Source organism: Periplaneta americana, chromosome 2 (assembly GCF_040183065.1).
Source record: "Periplaneta americana isolate PAMFEO1 chromosome 2, P.americana_PAMFEO1_priV1, whole genome shotgun sequence".
In the NCBI taxonomy this organism is placed as follows: domain Eukaryota; kingdom Metazoa; phylum Arthropoda; class Insecta; order Blattodea; family Blattidae; genus Periplaneta; species Periplaneta americana.
This window is the reverse complement of record NC_091118.1, coordinates 48,525,148-48,548,075: the sequence shown is the minus strand read 5'-3', so window position 1 is coordinate 48,548,075 and position 22,928 is coordinate 48,525,148. Positions and strand designations below refer to the sequence as shown.

The window sequence follows — 22,928 nt, the reverse complement described above, 5'->3', positions numbered from 1 at the left end:
CACCATATTTCTAACTTGAAATTATTCATAAGTATTCATGTTATGGTTATGTAAGTGAGGAGCGGAACCGACCTGAATTGTGAGATGTGCGCAGACACAAAAGTATTAATTTTTTCCGAGGCACAAATGTCATTGACCTTGATATAATCTAGAGAATAACATGAACATTAATCTTGATATAACCTGGAAATTGATTTAGAATTGAAAAAGAGATGACAAATTGAATTTATTTGAATATTATTTACAAATAACGCTAATTATTATAGTAACAGAACATAACCTTCTGCGACAGTATTGGATTTCCAGCCTCCGTGACTTTTCGCTAATTGTCTTTTGATTGCATATCCGAGAATAATCAATACTTGCGGTTTTATAATGGACCAATGGTAATTTCTCATTGGCTGAACAACTGAATTATAATGAATAGGTGTACTTTAATGAGGTACAATAAAGGGCTACTACCAGGTGTATAATTACTACATTTCGGCATGGTCGAGCATAAAAACTTTTAATTCACTGCTGTGAATAAAACCATTGTTTAACTTGCTAAGGCCAGAGAAATAAAGACCAGTTTACATACCAGTCATGGATAAAATAAATTAATAAAAATGTGTGTAATGAAATGCACAGGGATACCTCCAACCAATCTCTAGATACTTTTCATTTCTGACAGGTTGCAGGGGTTCCCAACTGGTGTGTCACGACATAATGGTGTGTTGCGCAGCCCCATGGAGTGTGTCGTAAAATTTTGGAATTGAAAAATAAATTTTATGCCATCCAGAAAGTCTCTTCTTTTATTTACAACGAAGTCTTTGAAATTGTACATTTTATTTTGAGACAGATTTTACCAATGAAACGTGAACACTTGCAACAATGCTAAGTAATTCGTTTTCTCTTCCCACTTAAAATGTGCATGGATATTCCCTTCAGGATTCACAAAAACATACTGGTTTACGTAAATATAGTGATGAATACTTGCAATATGGTTTTATGTGGCATGGAGATGAATATAAACAAAATCCCGAGTGTCTTATATGCGGAAATGTTTTGTCAAATCAGTCGATAGTGCCGAATAAACTAAAAAGACATTTAGAATTGCTGTTCTCAACGTCATACTTGTGTGAATCTGCATTTTCTACCATAAAAATAGTGAAATCTAAACAAAGGAACAGACTGCTGCATCTTTAAGATGATTTATGTGTCCTGTCCTGTGTCACGTATAGAAAATTCTGTGCAACCCACCAAGCACAGATTTCACATTTATTTAAATATGCGAGTTTTCAAAAAGACAATAAAAATCTTTCATTGGACATCCAGCATAGATAGGTTGGAATTTTTTACACACATCTTTGTTTTTTTCTAATTCCACTCAAGTTATTGCTTGTTTATATATATATATATATATATATATATATATTTTTTTTTTTTCGAATGAGTGTTAATATCGACCTATCTACAACAGTGGATGTTCGACATTACATAAAAGTTATCAGTGCTTTTTTCTGGTGGAACATGCTGGAACGGTGTTCCGACACCTTTTTCTTGCATTTTTCATCATGCAAGCAAAATATGTGTGAATAACTTTTTAATTTAATTTTTCTTTGAATTCTGCTGAGACCTTGAAAGTCTTAGTTGGCCGAATAGGGGAATAAAAACGAAAAATTCCCGCGCAATGAACAGTAATCATCTCCCCATCTGCTATAAAATATTCTACACAGAGTTCCACCACCTCTTCCTCGACAAGAAAATCAGTCACTATAGTCCCGACGGTGTTATTTCCGGTGTGACTCCGCCTCTTTGCTTACGTCTTAGAAAGTGAAGGCTCTATAAAGTCTAGGTAGGTAGTATCGTTCGCCATTTTTGTTCTTTCGTTGCCGAGCTACCATACGAGGAATCTATTTGCCACACCGTTAAACATTATCATGTCGTAGCTCCTATGATAATAAATCAAACGCAATGTAATTCAGCAAATAATTGAGCGGCAAATAACGTCTTCAAGTGCTTTCTGCGAACGCCAACGAAAGAGCTAAAATGCCGGGCGATTATATTAAGTACTTATCGAGCCTTAAGAAATGAATCAGCGAATCACAAGACGCACATGTTTAAATGAAGCCAACCTGCAATGCGATTGGATGCCGGAAATTAGAGCGGCGGGACTATAGTTGCTATATTATTAATAAAAACAAATAAGTGTGTCGCGATATCATGGACGTTCTGTAAAGTGTGTAGTCAGTCAAAAAAGGTTGGGAACCACTGGGTTAAAGAACATACCTTGTGGGCTCGAATAATTTTTTCTTCACATGCAATTGTAACATCACAGAAGCTCTCCTTCTTCAACAGCTTAGATAACATGGCTTGCTGGTTATTCTGATGAAATTTCCACTTCAGGTAGCATTGCTGTTCAGCATTTGCTGAGGGTATGTATGTTGCACCTATATCGTGGACAAAGCCATCAGAATTACCAGTATCTACCCGATCTGCTTCATTGTCTGTAACATCTGCGAACTGCTGCTGTTGCTCTCGCTGTTGTTGCAAGTCAACACTCTGCCTTGTGTCGCAAGTGTCCTACAAGTAATAAGAAAAGAATTTATAGAGATCACCGTAGTTATATGTTTCACACATTTTTCAACAATTCAGTCTTATTATTATGTTACACATACTCATCTTTATAATAATAAGTTATACAATAAAACTTTTTTATACATTTCTCACATACCGTTTTTCACAATTACTCGTTTTTTCTTAAGTCCCGGGAAAATTCCTATACTTTTCATTTTATTTCAGTTATAGGTTTATTGTTTATACGTTTTTTTACAGGTATTTTAAACCTCAGAAGATACGAAACATCATTCATACATTCCAAATCAATTTTGCTCAAAATATGCTTTGCCATGAAAATGTAATAACATTGATGAATCACTTAAACACTGAAATAACCAAGGCACTGTTATTCGTTCACTAAGATACATATGTCCACCATTACATAACTAACTAGATCAACATTACAAATAACAAATACAGTACTAAGAAAATTAAACTATGTACAAAAGCCCTATTCTATGAAACACACCACTTTCAATTTCAATGCAAGCCATAGTGAAGAATTTCTACCACTTAGTCTAAAAAAGAATCTTATTCAGATGCTTGTAATGCCCCATTTTGATTATTGCGATTCCTTGCTAACTAATGTAAGTTCACTCTTAGCTGAGAGATTACAACGTGTTCATAATGTGTGCATACAATTCATCTGCAATACTCGTAAATTTGACCATATAACATCTTCCCTTCAGTTACTTTCATGGGTGCGTCTGAAGGAATGAAGGACAATACATTCACTGTCTCTTCTGTTTAGAATCATGCATACTTCTACTCCGAATTATCTGTTATCACGCTTTCAATTTCTTACAACTCTTCGAGACCGACATCAAGCACTTCTTTCTATCCTCATCATAAAACGTCTTTATACTCATCTTCCTATACTGTAGACATACCTCGCCTCTGGAATTCATTACCTAATGACGTCAGGGACTGCCGGACTTTATCATAATTCAAAATTAAATTGGAAAATTTTGTCTTAGTTAATGTTTTTAGGTATTGCTAGAAGTATTGATGTGTTTTTTTTTCTTTTTCTTTTTTAATCTAGTTTATAATTGCAAGTTTCTTGTTTAAGTTAGTTAATTAGTTAGGATACAATTAATTATGATACTTAATCACTCATTTAAAGTTTGTGTGACTGCAACCTGTGTATATTTTTGTGTGGCTTTACTTTGTTTATAGTGTTTGCTCTCTCTCTCTCTCTCTCTATATATATATATATATATATATATATATATATATATATATATATATATATTTCTTGTGCAGCTTTATTTTGTATATAGTGTTTTTTTCTGTTTTTCTATATTATTGTATTTGTATTCCTGGTGTTGTGGAAAAGAAGGCCTGATCGCCTTAACTACACCTACACCAGAATAAATAAATAAATAAATAAATAGTGGAGTTGCTGGGATATTATATCTGTTAGGAATCCTAATACAATGTATTTCCTTTTCGTTATGTCCAGAGCACAGCAGGTTGCGGACTGGCCAGTCAAGCTGGGACTTCTGGCGAAACAGATATAATATACCAGCAACTTCACTATGGCTTCAGTGAGACTCCAGTCTATGAAGGTCAGAGTATGTGCGCCAAGCTTTGTGTGCCTACCAGTGAGAGCCCCAGCTATGACTGCATGTGGGGAACTTGTATGCCTATTATCATTGTAATTTTATCTGTGAGAACGAGAATCAATTGCAGGGATATCATTTCTGTTTTGCCAGGAGTCCCAGCTTGACTGACCGGTTTGTGAGCTGCCAGACACAACTAACATCAAGATATGAGATTAGTCAAGGTCAGACTAAAGGCATTACAACTGACAGAGTAGCACCACAGTCTAGTATATACAATCACGAAAGTACTATGAACAATAGACTGTCGGTACTACGTCGCATTGTCTGTGATGAGGCGATAGTAGCAATCCTAGTGGTTAGCAACTATCTATGGATCCATATTCCCTATGTATTGAGCTTCGTGACTGTATATACTAGACTGTGGCAGCACAAAGAAAAGCCACAAAATTGTCTGTAATTACTGAAATTGTATATGTATATGTAGCTAATTATTATTAAACAGAGACTTAATTTAGTACATAAAGGGTGCTATTCATAGACATTTCGCTAGCCCCCGCTACGAGCGTGCTAAACTAGCCCCGGCTATCGACTGGTTACTTGTACGGGATTCATATCACATCATATCGCAAACACTGGTTTATGAATATGAAAAACTTTAGTTCGCTGATCATCCACCGGAAGCCCGCACTAAGAATGTCTATGAATAGGGCCCAAAATGTTTGATGCTATTTATGACCAGATTATTCTCAATAGGCCTATTTCGTAGTTTTCATGTAATTCTCACCCCTCGATTTTCACCCCCAAATTTGGAAAAAAGAGGAGGAAATTGCTCGCGTAAGTATGGTATAGAAATAATTATGTTGACAATAATTCCTTCTAAGAGAGAGGTTTTTATATAAACTAACATTAACGCCTCATGTTTGTTTACACTATGTAATTATAAAACTACAAAGAAAATCTCAATATTTGATTGAGAAGAATCACCATAGTGGATTTTTGGTGTCAAAAATCTCATTAATATTTTAGTAAAATTCGAGCACAAGTTATCTTATACATAATGAATATAACAAAATCGTCCAACAACTTAGAAGATATCACTGTACACAAAGAGAAAGTGTATCAAAAATCACTTTGTGTAAGGAAACTGACAACCTGTTTGTATGTAAATATCAAAACTAATTTTTCACAGCACTACAACTCTGTCATATTTCATAAAATAAAGAAATAAAAGAATTCAACTAACATGCTTCAAGTTTGCAGGTCCTCCCACCACCACAATGCAGTACCTTCTAATGATCAACTGACACAGAGAGTATAGACTTTTTGAATCATCAATACTGATCAAACTGTTTTGGACAATGTAAAACTGTACAGCAAAGCTAAATTTTACTACACTAAGGACTAAAGGGGGGACGACCACGATAATTCATGAAGTCAGAAAATGTAATAATTTTTTTCTTCACATGCAATTGAGGGGTTTGCCGGAAAAAGGGCGTATACGTCAATATGGCGAATTGAGATACATGCAATCTAAGATTTTAAAACGCACCTGAATAAAATGTTATACACGCACGCAGCCCTCTCCTGCAGGTATGCACAGTACAATCAAAACAAAATTTCGCTACTATAATTCGTGGGTGCTCGTGTAAAGGGGGTTAAGTCAAACTGTAAGGTATGTAAACTTCTCTCCTTTGGTACTGAACAAAACCCCTTTGTCACAGAATATGGAGTACTGTAACTGCATCATGGATGGAAGAATGGCTTAACCACTTTAATACAGGAGAAAAGTAATTTTAGATAGTTCAAATCTGTACTTATTCCAGTTTAGCCAAATCAACTTAACCCCCTTTACATGAGCACTCGCAAATTATTCACTACATTTTAAACTGTTTTCCCGAAGAAGGGCGTATAGGTCTATCTGCCTTTCTTCCGGCAAAGCCCTCAATTGTAACATTACATAAGCTCTCTTTCTGCAATAGCTTAGAGAACATAGCCTGTTGGTTACTCAGGCAGCACTGCTGTTGACCATTAATTTGCTGAGGTTATGTAAGTCACACCTACATCTTGAACAAAGCCATCAGAATCACTAGCTTCTACTGGGTCTGTTTCAGTATCTGGAACATCTGAGAACTGTTGTTGTTGCTGCTTCTGCTGCTTCTTTGACTGTTGTTGGAAGTCAACATTTTGCCTTGTATCACTAGCGTCCTGAAAATAATAATAAAACATTAGTTACGAATATCCCAAATTCTATCTTAAGTACACTTTGCAACAATCCAGTTGCACCCCTCTGGGAAGTGATTTCTTCCCGTAAGTACATATACACAACATGTGCGCAGTCATGCACCCCAATGTTGTATATCCAAAACTTTCACTTATGGAAATACATATTAATAGTAGGAAAAGGTAATGGTAATATTTGCTCCATGTCAAAAGTTACAGTATGCTATACTGTGCCATTTTTGGAGTTCTTAAAGACCTTTTCATCTCATGTTGAGCCTTCTCTACATACCTCTTATATGAGGGTAGTCAAATGAAAACAGGTCACCATGCATATATCTCACAGTGAGCAAGTTAGTACTAATGGAATTTGATTGCTGAATTTCTTTTTTATTTAAGTAGGTTATTTTACGACGCTTTATCAACATCTTAGGTTATTTGGCGTCTGAATGAGATGAAGGTGATAATCCCGGTGAAATAAGTTCAGCGTCCAACACCAATAGTTACCCAGCATTTATTCATATTGGGTTAAGGGAAAACCCCGAAAAAAAAAACCTCAACCAGGTAACTTGACCCGACCGGGAATCGAACTCGGGCCACCTGGTTTCGCGGTCAGACGCGCTAACCGTTACTCCACAGGTGTAGACTTGGTTGCTGAACTGACATCTGGTGGTGACTCACGAAAGCACAGTTACAACCTCTGCTTACCTAGTCGTTCGTTTATTGTGCTGGAAGTGAGGTTAGAGATACGTATGTTCAACATTATTAATGTAGGCAGGTAAAGAAGAACAGCGAAGTGTAGTGTGATCTTTGACTGCTCAAAGAAGAGGAGGACTAGAAATTCATTGTCGCATGTACGCAGTTTACAGCAAACACAGCATATCATGCTTGTATATACTGGAATGGCACAAGCGATTCCAAGAGGGATGTGTATCACTGCAAGACGATGCTTGCCCAGGACAGGCTCATTGTGCCATCACTCCTGCTGTTACTGCGGGGGTTAATGGTTTTATACGGGGAAATCGATTGGACACTGTGGAAGAACTTCGTCGTTTGGTGGGAATAAGCCACGGTTCCATACACGTCATTGCGACGAAGCATCTGCATTACCGAAAAATCTGCACGCAATGGGTTCCACATCAGTTGACGGAGGAACAGAAAACAAACAGAATGGCTGCTTCACTGGGTCACTCACGATACTATGATGAAGAGTAAGCATTTCTATCCCTTACTGTCACTGGGGACGAATCGTGGTGTCACCATTTTGAACCGGAGAGCAAACGACAGAGCCAACAATGGAAAAACATGGATTCTCCCCCACCGAAAAAGTTCAAAGCAATACACACAAGTCCTGGTAAAGTCATGATGACCTTCTTCGATTCTATGGGTCTTCTGCTTGTTGAATTTCTCGAGCATGGGACCACAATCACTGCACAGCATTATGAAGAAACTTTATAGACACTGAGACGTGCCATTAAGTCAAAATGCCCTGGAATGCTATCAAACGGTGTTATCCTTCTTCATGATAATGCCCACCCACATACTGCCAACTCTGTGAGGAATACGGTTCAGAGATTTGGTTGGGGAATGCTTCAACATCGTCCCTACAGCCCAGATCTGTCCCCATGCGATTTTCACTTTGGGGGGGGTGGAGAGTTGAAGAAAGACATTCGTGGACTTCGTTTTGCATCGGACGAAGACGTGTGTGACTGGGTAAAGACAGCCCACAAAGCTTTTTGTAATAAATGTCCTATTATACTTTCTGGCATCTGACCCATTTTCACTTGACTGCCCCTCATATAACTCTCATTCAGACATCAGTTGAGATGTTTAAACTGCATTAGTCCCTCCCTTAGTAACAGAAACGCGCATTTTACTGCATACAGAGCTTCTTTGGTTTTTTCGAAAAGAAAATTAGGATAAACATAGTATGAAATATATTTTTGCAACACCATTCTTTAACGCGACTAAGTTCCCCTCCCACTACACATCTTATAAATAATATAGTTAATACATTCTGCGGATAAATTTCAGAACACGGATTCCTTCCTTTCCCTCTTACTTCAAAAATTCCAACGTTGTGCACACAAAATAAATTATTAGCACTGAAAAGTCCCTTTTCCTAAGCATGATGATGCACATTCGACAAACACAGACAAATCTGCTCTTTTTAGCATTTGAAGATATAACTGTCAGTGAGGAATCCGTATATTGAAATTTTCCCCATTTTGCTAAGTAATAAGTCTTGTGATAAATATTGATGTTCTTCATTATCTAGGCTACATGGCTAGAGTGGCTTATTTCAGTCGAAAAAACGTCTATGGCTACAGTGGTTTGCTTCAGTTGAAAAACGTCTAACATGTTCTTCTGTAAATGCAATGCTGCTATTGAATATCTTGTTCTTTGGTTCATGTTTACCATGCCCATCCTGCAGAGTTGCTACGGAAGTAGAACTCACTTGCTTCGAGAGTATACGAGACAGCCGCCCATTACTAATGCCATGCAAATTGAGGAACATCGTTTTGCATACTCGGATGTTAGTGTCACCCTAAAAATAAACATGTTTACCATAAGTACATACAGACACTTTGATAAAAATAACAATTTAAACTAGTTTTCCGGCACAAAAATTCGCCTAAAATATGAATATAAATTTCTAAATCGAATGGAAATTGATTTATTGAATAAAAATATGTTTTCTATCATAAATTAATTACATACTCTAACGAAGCTAAAAAAAATAATGTTTTCTTATTAAATATATAATTATTTAAACGGGCATATTGTTTACGAATATGCAGCAAATATAACTTGTAAGGTTATGGCACGTACTTTGAAATTAACATAATACACACGTGAATGCTGTTTATGACTGTCTTCTGCATCAGTAGATCCTCTGCGCCTCTTTATATTCATAATGTGAACCATTCCTGCAAGATGTGTATTTTGCTCGTCAAAATTACCCATTGACCAGAACGTATCATGCACATACGCCCGATCATTTTCATCACCCAAACGTTCCATACAACGCAACCCGCATTTGCAATCTTTGTCAGCGTACATTTTCACAGACATAGGTTTTCCACTTCCATACTCATGGCCAATATTTCTTTTCCTTTTTCGTACATTCCTTCCCAGCTCATCGCAGTTTCCCACAAGCTTCCTTGATTTCACCTTAGTTGAATAATGTTCCATTCCGTCCGCCATATTTTACATCTAATCACGTCACGTGACAGACACAGCCACTTTCATTGGATGTTTCGGTATGGCCCGCTCTTCTTCTCAAAAGAATTGACGTATGCTTAACCCTTGGAAGCCGGAAAACTTATACCACTATTGCATGCAAATGTATAACAACTAGGGGTTCGTATATCTGCACAATCGGGTAAATTCGTGTTGGGTTCGTTAACCGAGCGGTTTAAGACGCACAAGATATATATGTCCGGCCAGCATATCGTGCATAAGATCGCAGGTTCGCGTCCCGGCCACTGCAGTCAATTGAGCCTGTGGTAAAGGATGGGGAGGGCCCATGTAAAACAGTCAGTGTAATGGTACGCATGGAAGCTGACGAGGTTTCAGGTGACTGCAATTGAAATGATTTTGCTCCTTTTTTAAGAAAAACAAAAAAATACAAAAAAAAATTGTTTTAATCAAGTACAATGTCCTTAATGTTACACAATATTAAAGAATATCAACGTATTTTATATATAACATATAGGACACACGGCTCTTATGGCTGGGTACACACAGAATCAGACGCGGCACTAAGCGACATTTTGTCTGTGGGTACTTGTCTCCCATTGATTTCTTATGATGTGATGCACACAGAATGAACTGGTAATGGAAATTACAGGAAAACGGCTGAACGGATTTTAATAAATGATCCCTCATTTTGAAGCTTGGAACCCAAAGTTTTTCAGAAAAATAGTAGTTTTCAGTGAAATATCAATTTTCGTACATCATTTTCCTATTTTCCAAAATCCATCTGTCGTCAATTTTAAGAAATAATGGGTTTTCAGAATAAAACAAAACACAAATACACTACAATAAACAATATCACATGAAGGCTGTGACCTGCAGGATTGGTGACATATTTAGAGTTCAGATGGCTCAGATTCTCTGACATAATGTCAATATGTCGAGCTTCATTTTCAGATCGTTTCTGTAATATTGGTTATTAAAAACTTCATACTAAAATGAATTTACAGGTCAGATTCTCTGGTGTGTAATTTTCCGAGTACAACTGTCTGTGTATCGGATATTAAAAACTACAAAACTTAAGAATGTTTAGTGAAATTATTACCATTAAAAATGGATTTGAGAGAGGTGGGATATGATGATAGAGATTGGATTAATCTTGCTCAAGATAGGGATCGATGGCAGGCTTATGTGAAGGTGGCATTGAACCTCCGGGTTCCTTAAATGCAATTTGTAAGTAAGTGATATAGATATTTATATGAAGGCCTCTCTCAAAGAACGTTGTATATCATATGCAAAAGCCATTGATATACGTTCTTTGAGGGAGATCTTCATATGTGTGATTCTCTTCAGTAATTTCTGGAAGAAGTGCAAATATTATAATGCCCAAGGTAAGACCAAAAGGTATTACTTACTGATAAAATAAGAGGCCTACAAAATGTTATAGTGTCCCGATCACTTTAGCAAGATCTCTTAGCAGGATAAAATTTAATGATTCTACCCTCTACATTTTAAGGTAGTTCACGAAACATGCAGCAACTATACCAAGACGCTATGTCTACTGTTGGAAAGCATGGCAAACCTGATATTTTCTTAACTCTTACCTACAATCCGCAATGACCTGAAATAGCTAATGCTTCACTCCCACATGAAAAACAGACTGATCGTCCTGACATTGTTACTTGCGTTTTCACATTGGAACTCAAGAGCTGAAGATGCATATGTTCAATAAAAAGTATTTAACATAAAGAAAACCATAGAGAGAGATATGTTTCACTATTATGGAAGCAAATAACTTTCAAAATGTCTGGTATTTTTCATTGAAAATAAATCTGAACAATTTTTATTTGAACTTCTTATGGACTTAGTTTGCAGCCACTAAAAATGTTAATGTGATGTGGCTGTGATAAAAGTGTTGAAATTTGGTTTACGGTGTCACATGCAGTGACAGAAGTGTGCAATATTCGTTTACAGTGGCGGATAGATGCTATATGTTGAATACGGAAACTAATAATGTATCCTTGCATGATCTTTGTAGAAATATTGAATCACAAAAGACAGATGCTATTCCTAAATTAACATTGCCATATTTACGCCTATCATTGTACCTAGATTTCCTAAATATCTTAATTATTTTCATTACCAAGTGGGACCTAAGGAAAGAGTTCGCCTTCCCTATAACAATAATATACAACCAATTAAAAGTACAAGTAAAATTTCGTGTTTCATCACAAGAAGCTATGAACATGCTTAAAAATTTACTTGAGGAAAAGCGCACTGATTTTTATACATTTATAATCACACAAACTGCTCCAAGTCATGATCAAGAAACTTCCAGTACAAGTAATTGCTCAACAAATACAAGAAGAATTACAAATGTTAGACTCTCCAGTTATTGGTGTTCGACAGCTCACTACTATTTGACAAACAAAAGGTATTGTTGAGAAATTTCTTTTACCAGTTTGGGTTGTGTCCCTAAAAAATAAAGATTTTAAAGAACTCTATACTTTTGTTCAAAGTATTGGCTTTACCAAAATTATTAATAAAATTAAACAAACCACATTAAAATTGCACCAGGCATCAGATACATTCTCTAAACTATTCATAATATTTGGAGCAATTACAATACTGACTCCAGAAACAAAGATTAAAAAAACCTTCGTCTAATTAATTTCAATGTTAACAACATTAAACAACAAATTTCTGAACGTCAACATCTCTTACTTGAACATAGTATTCACATCACTCTCATCACAGAAATCCATAATTACAACCTGTTGATCGTCGTTTCACAGTACACCTACGTAAATATGACATTATTAATTCTGATAGGTACAAAAGATATGGAGGAAGTACGCTATAATCAAACGAAATCTCTCATATGCTCCAGTCCAAATACTTAGCTTAACTTGTGCAGAAATCACAACTATAACCAGCCTTCTCGAAAAAAAGAGAGAGAGAGAGAGAGAGAGAAGGTAATGATTGAGGAATATATAGTCTATACTACTTTCTCGTGTTAATGAACTAGGTTTAAAGCTACCTTAGTTGACTAGTTTTGGCCTGGGGCCATCTTCGGAACTGGGTGGTCTTCATGTCTTTTGTTTACGTCCCCTGTGGAATTGCGTTTGTGTAGTGTAGTGTAGTGTAGTGTAGTGTAGTGTAGTGTACTGTGGAGTCGAATAGTGTGTGTTCTGAAATTGATTTGTGTGTTGAGGATTTGTTGTGGGTGTGTTTTTGTGTATCTGTATATTTCGTATTGTTCTAGTGTGTTTAGTTTCTGGTTTTTCGGTTGGATATGTGGAATTTTCATGTCTGTGTCCATATTGCTGTAGGTGTGGTTGGAACTATGTGTTCTGCATATGTGAAATTGTTGTGTGATTTTGTTATGGCTGTTCGCCAACAGTAAACCACAATTCAAGTCACACAGAGTTTGTGTGCTCTCAATATTGGGTCTTTGATGTCTTGTCAGCCCACATAAGGTACATTCCTGGGTAGCTCAGTCGGTAGAGCAGTGGTGCCTCAGCCAAAGATTCCGGGTTCCACACCCGATCCCGGAACAATTTTTCCCTTGGAATTATGAATTAAAAGGCAAAGTAGGCTACATAGTGAATTTTAAAACACAGGCTATGTTTATATTTTTTCACATTACTGTAAGTCTAATGAGATTAACCAAGATTAACTTGTGTAATTTAATAATAATAATAATAATAATAATAATAATAATAATAATAATAATAATAATATAAAGCTACCTACACTAAGTTCTATGCAGAAAAATCTCTTCATTGTAATATATCATAAACCCCTCTTTTATAGTTAATGGATTTATATAATTACATCAACTTTTAAAAATAGAAATATTGTGAACATTTCTCATTTTGCATTAGGAAAGGGATAAATGAATTATGATGAGGAATTTTAAACAATAGAATGAGAATAATTAAGAAACAAATATGATTCTCTGTTAATAAAAAAAAAGTAATCTTGCCAGACTCAAAGACAACCATACTGTCAATAAATAATACAATTAAAACCATACAATAAAAACAGCCGATCAAATCAAATAAAAACTAATTAATATAAATTTCTGACTGCACAAGAATAACTAGTCATACAATGATCCCATATTACATAACTCTTAAAGGGAACAAAAACGCAAATTTCCTGGCCAAGAATGGAATGACTATAATCCAAAAACCACTTCAGAAAATAACATTAAAGAGAACATATTTACTTAAATGAGTATTAAATGAAACAGCAAAACCTCATATGAAAAGGGAGGGAGGGAGGGAGGGAAAACATGAAGAGCTTTCTTTTTTAAGACTTAACATGTTCGAAAACTTACATCTCTGCTACTTTTCTGTGATACAATATTAAATTATTAATATCAGTGTTCACCAAATCAATATCTTCGTTAATTACAGAGACACATATTTGTACCCTTGGCTGAAAATGGACATGTTAAGCTTTTCTTAGAAAGTTCCTCCCTCATAGGCCTATGGATACACTGAGGATCTCTGCAAGCAATAACAAATGAAATGTACACGGCAAAAAGGATGAATAGAGTTGCCGAAACATTCAGCGTCATATGCCATTGTTGTATGAAGCTTAGAAGACAGACTGGACCTATAGTCCCGTCGCTCTAATTTCCGGCAGCCAATCGCGTTGCAGGTCGCCACATTTAAACGTGTGTGTCTTGTGATTCGCTGATTCATTTCTTAAGGCTCAATAAATACTTAATATAATCGCCCGCCATTTTAGCTCTTTTTTTGGCGTTTGCAGAAAACACACGAAGACGTTATTTGCCGCTCAATTATTTGCTGAATTACATTGTATTTGATTTATTATCATAGGAGCTACGACATGATAATGTTTAACGGTGCGGCAAATAGATTCCTCGTATGGTAGCTCGGCAATGTGAGAACAAAAATGGCGAACGATACTACCTACCTAGACTTCATAGAGCCTTTACTTTCTAAGACATAAGCAAAGGGGCGGAGTCACGGCGGAAATAACAGTGTCGGGACTATAGCTGGTACGTAAACACTGAAACAAAGCAAATACAGTGTCATTCTACGAGTATACGAGTGTGTAGTATATGTTCACGTACAGGAAGAAAAGACACAATGTTATCGGAGAGTTTGTTTTCATAAACTTTGAGATCAGCCTGAAACTTGTCACATCATGGATATCCAAATATGTTAAATTTGGTTTGAAAATCTTTCTTTAGAATTCATAAGACACATTGGAACGACCTTGTGAAATATGCATTTCATAATTTTTTTTTATGTTGAGATTGCTAGGAAGATATATTCAATCACTTTTTGACTGACCATAATGATTTAATATGGTTGAGCACACTTTCGAAGACATCACTGGATTTTTGTTGTGATGATCATGATGTTTGGCTCGATCTTTAGGAGGCATACCTGTAGACTTGAGATCTGTAGTACCTGAACGCACTTGTAAGAGATCCCATGCAAGGAAATGAATGCTTTCAAACACACTGGTATTTCGTCCTTGTCGTTAGATTTCAACACCCTTACCTTATAAGAATACTTCTTATAATGTAATTTAGCTGCTGCAAAGGAATATTTCAGAAGTGTCCCTGATAAGAGGAAGTAAGCCTGTAAGTTCAACAGTCATGCACTTTTGTTTTTATCCTATGTGAATTTATTTTTTATGACTGTACCTAGTGCCTCTTTATTACATTATGCATCAATTGTATCAAAGCACCTAGAGCATATATTAATATTTTTCCCTTAAGAATTTATGCTCATTAAAGGCTTGATTTAAATAGCTATTAGGCTATATTATAACAATTTGTTTGGTTTTCTTCTTTAACTCGATCATTCATCCTCTTCTCTTATATAATGTATTACTCTAATAGTTAAGTTAATTAATAGACCATCGTAAATTGTATGCATTACATTACATAGACCTTATGACTGCATCACAGTCTACTATATACAGTCACGAAGCTTGAGTTTTGAGGATGCTAGAAACAACAGACTGTGACTGTACTATTTTGCTTTGCCTGTAATGAGGCGATATTAGCGATCCTAGTGGTGAGCAACTATCTAATATTTGCATATTTACTACGTATTGAGCTTCGCGACTGTATATACTAGACTGTGACTGCATCATAACAAAGTTCTAATGCAAAATTCTTTGCTCTTTGCTGCGAGTTACTATAGGAGTAGGAGGGTAGTAGAGTAGGGACAACTCCTTGGTTGCCGCTCCTTCCTCAGCGCAAGAGAAGCACAAGGAACATCATGCACTCGAATGCTTATTCATCCTTCTTGACGTGTAGTCCTCAAATATTAACAATGACAGAAAAGCAACATAATTATAAATATATGAAATTGGAAAAAGACATGAAAGCCTAGGCAAAATAACTACTGTACCGGTATTTAGAAATCTTGTCCAAGTTCTCTGAAGAAAAGCAGTTTCTCCTTGTGCTTGTCAGCTAGCCAGTTTTTGTGAAGACTCGTTCAGATGGCACAGGACTTCCAGGGGCCTGTTTCTCAAAAATACTAGTTTAGTAGTTCACCAGTTACTAGTTACCAGAGTATATTTCACCAGCTCTAGTAGATTCTGTTTTTCAAACTATTTTACCAGTCTAGTAACTTGTGACAATTTTTCACTAGTTACATGATCTGTTTCACTAGTCAGCTGATTGAGTTCATTTGTTTATAGCCATTGGTAGGTATTGTTATTTGAGTTTAGAAGGCTAAGTTGTTTGTGTTTCGGTTCTTACTTCCCTCTTTTCTTGAAATTCCATCAATTGAAAGAAAATTAACTATACTCAATATGATTAATGAATCAAAGGATATATCATTCGGTGCTTTTTCAAGCATAATAACAAAAAATGATAAAGTAAACGAATGGACAAAAAAAATTTGTAATATGTGAGGGTATGGAACTGATACCTCAGAACAAAGATTATGCATAGGCTACGTTAGGGACACTTACAGGCCCAACATTAAGAAAGCAACTTTGACGAGTACCAATTCAAGTTCACAGTATCATAATATGAACACATCATGTAGCTAGTGGGTCAACTGGCGACATGAATGCCACTTATGACTTGAAAAATTCGTTAGTTTTTTTTCAGTTTTACGTTTGATCTATTCGTAAATTAGTGTCGTTTTATATATAATTTGTAGGCTAAAGTTGACAATGTCAGAAGAACTGGCAGTGGAGGAGGAAAGCCAGCAAAAATTACTGCAGTTGGCGAATTGGTATCAGATTATTAGAAAAAAATTCTGCATGTGTTGCTGGTCTAGGGAAGAAAAACCTGATGGCATTGTAAAATAATCAACATCGCGATTTGTAGAGCAATTTGTATTTTAAGCTTTGCTGATAATGCATGACTTCTATTTTTTTGTCTTGTTATGGCAGGTCCCACTATATTTAACAACTCGCCAAGCTTTTCAGCACTTTATTTAAACCGTTCATTATATTTAAACAATGCTCCCGTAAAGGAATAATAATTGTTCCTTCTCGATATAGTTTTAGCTCTTCTCACAACGACTTCTTTACTACTTCAATCGGAATCACTAAACCACATATATTAAAAAAAATAACTACAATATTTTGTTTTGATTATCTGAGAAAGGTTGTCACTGGTAACTGATAATATAGAAATCACCAGTCTTTAGAGTCTTGTAGGAATATTCCTGTGGAATACTAGTATAATCAACTAGATTAGCATTTTGAGAAACAGAATCTCTTAGGAACTGGTGAAATCGACCAATATTACTAGTCTGTGAACTGGTAACTACTACTTTACCCTTGTAGTTTCTAGAAACACAGAGTTGTAAAATAAACTAATATTACTACTGTACAGACTAGTATTACTAGTCCATGAGTTTTGAGAAACAGGCCCCAGGTATACACACATACTTTAGTTGAATATTATAGTATTCCGGCAAATTATTTTTGTTTTTTTTTTTCCAAAATTCTAATAAGTTCTTTGACCTTCCTAAGTAAGGCAATTCCAAATATTTCCTTAAAATTACAGCACCAGCTGTACCTGGTATTATTGTGGTCTTTCTTTTCGCAACTTTCTCATCAAAAAGCGCCCAAAAACAATTTTCCTCCTCCTCTTTAGATACAACAGTGATGCAGAATTAGACATTTCCTCACTTTCTGAACCGGTTTTTGTGTCTGGAGTTCATGTGCAAGTTCCTCAGCTATGTATTTTTGTGCAGTATTAGCTTTTTCTTCAAGCCCACTTTTTTCAGCTGTGGATCTAAAAATGTAGCCTTAGCTGCCATTTTATTGGTTTCAAAAGTACCCAAACGCCTTGCTAGTAAAGTATATCCAGGAAGTCCATATACACCTACACCTTACTAGTTTCTTATTAGCGTATCATATTATATTATTATATTGTAATTACAGTCAACTCCGGTTATAGTGAACCTCTGCAGACCAGCATATTTCGTTCATTATATCCAAGTTCACTAAAATCGAAGTGTCTGTTTTTATTTATCTAAACAATAACAGCTCCCTGTATTAACTCTTGATGTCCCAATGTCACCTACAGGTGACGTTCCCTAACAAGCTGTCCAAAATTACCAGTAAATATATTTAAACATAAATCGCCGTCAACAATGCCTTAATAGACATCTAGTAACTGAATTTCAACCATTTTTTGCGACTATCTCGTAAATCTGCAGCAGTAGAGAAGAAAACATCAGCGTGGATGCAGAAGAATCTTAACTTTGTGTGCACTTCACATAATGGCTTGTGAAAATAGAACTGTTAAGGAGTTTTATTTTTGTTTCGATATATACATTACTAAACTATTGATATTTTATATGCAATTTTCATAAACAAGTAAAAAAGGTGCATGTAGTGTATACAGGGACTACAAAGTGTCATGACACCTCCAGGTGACATTGGTCAGATACATTAAACGTCCGATCTCATTATATTAGTAGAGTTACGTTACTTATTTTTCTTCTACAGTCTGACTGTGTGTGAAATACTGGAGATGATGGACGAAGATACATTTGGAGCATCGTCTGTAAGTGATATTACCATATTTCCACCAGCTGATGGACCAGTTATCGATGAGGAAAGTGGTGACGAAACAACCAGTGACATCAACCATCTTTCAGGAAGAATACTCAGATCTACATTTGAAGTCAACATTACTTCTGCCAATGATGAACTAATAGATAATGATGAAGGAAATAACCCGAGATCATCAACAATTGATCAGATAACAATGTCCAATTCTTATATTGAAGAAATAAACACTCAAGTTTCAACAGACAAAAACAAACTACCGTACCGAATTCAGATATGAATATACATGGAAGAAATAATTATGGTCTACGAAAGAAAACACAGTGTTATTCTAATATTTCTCGCGATGAAAGACAATCTATTTCTAGTATTAGTCAGACTTCAGCAGAGAGAGGAAAAAAAAAAAAAAAAAAAAACAAAATAATCTACTTCTAATATTTCTTTTCGTAATAAAGAGTGGTCTGACAAAGAAGAAATCTTTACTTGTAAATCTGGAAGAGGCGACGTAGATGAAACATTTACAGATTATAATGAATCAAAACTTACTCCTGTCTAATGTTTCGAGCTCCTGTTCAGTGAAGAAATACTCGCTGTCATGTATAAAATGTCAAAATTGTATGCCCTCCAAAGGAATCATTCTATTGAATTGGACAAAAATTATATAAAAAGTTTACATTGCCATTCTCTTACTGACATGCTACATGTCTCCCCAAAGCATAACAATGTTTTGCGAAACAAAATCAGATGTACACAATGAACTTGTATCCAATACCATAAGGAGAAGTAGGTTTACAGAAATCCACAAATATTTACATCTTTCGGACAATTTCAATCTTCCTCCTAATGATGACTTTGGTAAAGTCAAAGATACTTCGAGATTTTAAATGATAATTTTGGCCAACAGTTTGAAAAGGTATGGTCAAGTCACAAATCGATTCATGAAACAATCATTCCCTATTATGGGAGACATAGTGCTAATCAGCATATTCATGGAAAGCCATTGCGTTTTGGATATAAACTATGGTCAGCAGCTACACGTCTTGGCTATCTCGCTGCGTTTGAACCATACCAAGGAGCTAAACAGGCCAAGCAGAATATAGGGTTAGTAGCTGCTGTTGTGTTGAAACTTGAAAGCAGATTACCGGCAGCTTTTTCACCTTAGTTTTTACTTTGACAATTTCTTGACAAGTCTCAAGTTGTAGTCATTTCTTACTGAACACAAATGGAGGAACAGGAACCATTAGAGAAAAACCCATGGGGAAGTGTGTGATTGAAAAATGATGCTAAGCACATGAAAAAGCGCAATCATGGTGCAATATCTTTTGCTGTGACACAGGATGATGCTGTTGTTCGATGGCATGATAACAATATTGTCACTCTTGCTTCAAACTGACACAATGTAACTCCAATTTTGAAAGCAGATCGAGTCAGTGTTATTGCAGGGGAACGAAGCAAAGTTCAAGTGGATTGCCCTTCGGTTATTGAATAGTACATCAAATACATGGGAGGAGTAGATAGATTTGACGAAAATGTTCATTCTTTGAAAGTGAGCTTTCATGGAACGAAATGGTGGTACCTACTTTTTGCATTTGATCTCGATGCAGCCTGTCACAATGCGTGGTTAGTATCAAGAAGAGATGCAATACAAAAAGACTTGACATATTGTGAATTCCGGCAAAATATCGTGCAAGTATGTTGTGGTCTCTATGGGAAAGCTCCATACAGACATCCAGCCAGCGATTCAGTCTCATATTACAGTAGTATTATTACATATATGCTATTTTAAATATTCTCCACTGAATAAAATATGATATTGTAGTCATTAAATGTGACAATATGATTTATTGCCCAATGTCACCTACAGGTGACACCCCTACAATATGTTTGTAAATATGATTTTCCATGAATTCTCAATAAACAAGACTTCTATAGGTTATAATTAACATTATTTAGTCATACAAGACTTCTGTGGGTTATAATTAACATTATTTAGTCATTTATAAACAATTTGTACATTTGCAATGAGTTTGGGCTAAGACGGGTTAACAGGCTGCCACAAAGACAGAGCATATTGAGCAATAGGCAGTTGAAAGTATAGACAACATACATATGTTTAAGTTTAATGGAGTCGCACAACACTGACAAGAAATGATTGAATAAATAATTAGGTACTAATTAATACAGTTAATGCCCGTTTTGGGTCAGACCACATTCAATATCAGTAATAATGTTCGCTTTATCTTCCAACTTAAACACTTTACGTTTTGACATCCTGATGTTCACAGTTCGAAACTTGAATCTAATCTAGCCATGTAGGTAGTAGGCACTGACCGATTTCGCATCTCTTCCCACTAGAGGTATGCTACTCTGTACTCGGGTTACGTATCCATCTTGCCTGTTGGAGGACCAGCAGTTTTTACGTCCTTTAATTCCGTTCGCAATTTATTCTAAATGCTGTCGTATAAGTCACCTAAATGAACCTGCAATAGGCCTATTTACGTAAAAATAGATACAAATTGAAAAAAGCAACCAAGAACCCTGGTTAGTTAAATTATAATGGATATTTTTTATGTTAGTCAGTTCTGCACACTACCACAATTCTTATCACGTAAACCACGTGCTTTATTTACTTACATGAGAAACAGTGTTACGACACGGCAGTGAATGTCTTCGGTTTAAATCCTTGACGAGATCTATAAATCCGGCATCTTCGACCATGTTCAGTGGTTGCATAACTTTGGACATAAATTGAATTAAAAGTTTATCCAATTTAACTTTTTCAGCTCTGTTCGATGGGTGTGCTGTGTTCTCGAGCTGCTGTCTAACATAATTGTCGGCGCTTTCTTCAAGTTCGCGATTGTGCGATCGCTTCAAATGGTCTAACAAATTTGAAGTTCCACCACCCGTAGAGTAAATTCGCTCACAAAGTTTACAGCGAGCGAGTTTATTATCATCTTCAACTACATCAAAGAATTTCCATGCGACGGATATCCGTTTTGGTGCCATTTTATTTCACTCCAAATACCGCCAGTCCGTACGCGTCGTCCTTGAGCTCTACCTCCTCCAACTGTCACTTCGCTCCGAACATAAACAAATAACCACTGCAACCCTTCGTATGTCCCCTGTTCCACCTACGGTAGTACCGGAGATCACCGGTGGGGAGCTTTATTCGTAATTTCCGATTCCTCCGCGGTAGTAATCACTCCGATGAGCAGCACTAGCTACACATGAATGGTGATATTTGTATAAGTGTTCATTGACTGATTTTTTTTATGTAAGCACTACTATCAGAAACCACGATTACTGGTACTGTTTCCTCATAAATGTTTCATTCGTCGAAAACAGATTGAAGGGTTGTTGCAATATTTCGCCCCATATCAACTTCATGGATTTTATTTTGTAGCTAAAACTGAAGCATGCAATTCACTGCCATAAATGAAATGGCATATAACAGTCAAATATTATTCATTATTTTCCGAAGACCACCTGTCACGTCGCAACATTTTCAATTTTATTCAACACACCAGTTACTTTTGCTTTCACTTCGTCATACAATTCTGACAGTAACTTTGAGATCATGACTTTCCGACTTGGTACTTCATATAACGGATTTAACTTTTCGGTATACTCTAGAACAGTGATATTCAATTTATGTCACATGTACCCCCAGGGTTACGCAGAGTTGCCTCAAGGGGTATGCATTTCACTCACCAGATGTAAAAATGCTGACATATTTATTTTATTACACTTTTTGATAATTATTGCAGTTTAAATATTTTCTTTTGAAATATCAACTCTTGTTTTTGCTTGCTTCAGCAACATTTTACATTAATCCTAGTTTTTTGTTATTTTATATTATAATGGCAATGCAGTGTTTGGGGGTACGAAGGTAAAAAGAATGTATTTTGGGGGTACGCCAGCAAAAAAAAGACTGAATACCACTGGTCTAGAAACCCGGAATTTTTTACATTCCAGGTAGAGCATCCACTCGCCAATGTAACGACATCTGCCCGCCGATGTAATGAATACTGCACACTTTTATCACTACTAATGTGGCGCTGTAAACTAAATTTCAACACTTTTATCACAGCCACAACACATTTCAATTCTTATTGCATTATATATGGTGTTATCACTACATTATCACATTTATTATTGTAAAAAAAACCACACTGAACGAACTAAATTACGAGAGTCGCCATATTTTCTCCCCGCCATCACGATCCACCACTACTAGGTGGCACCCGACAGGTTGGCAATATATGCAAACGAAATTATACTAAACGGGAGGAATGTTACTACAGATGT

General features: G+C 36.0%; 1 protein-coding gene across 14 annotated transcripts in view; it reads right to left on the bottom strand.

Moving 5' to 3' along the window:
- The window catches only part of LOC138693651 (uncharacterized), a 69,396-nt gene that overhangs the window by 33,967 nt on the left and 12,501 nt on the right, over positions 1-22,928 (bottom strand). For 5 of the 14 annotated variants that reach the window (XM_069817548.1, XM_069817531.1, XM_069817541.1 and 2 more), the window contains exons 2-3: positions 6,228-6,371; positions 2,272-2,565 (exon numbers count right to left, since the gene is read on the bottom strand). In XM_069817548.1, the coding sequence (XP_069673649.1) occupies positions 2,272-2,565; positions 6,228-6,371 (438 nt within the window). Of the gene's footprint in view, positions 1-2,271; positions 2,566-6,227; positions 6,372-8,801; positions 8,932-9,215; positions 9,623-11,185; positions 11,439-21,254; positions 22,861-22,928 lie in introns of those variants that run through there. The other 9 variants (XM_069817530.1, XM_069817559.1, XM_069817563.1 and 6 more) reach the window with 9 other exon arrangements.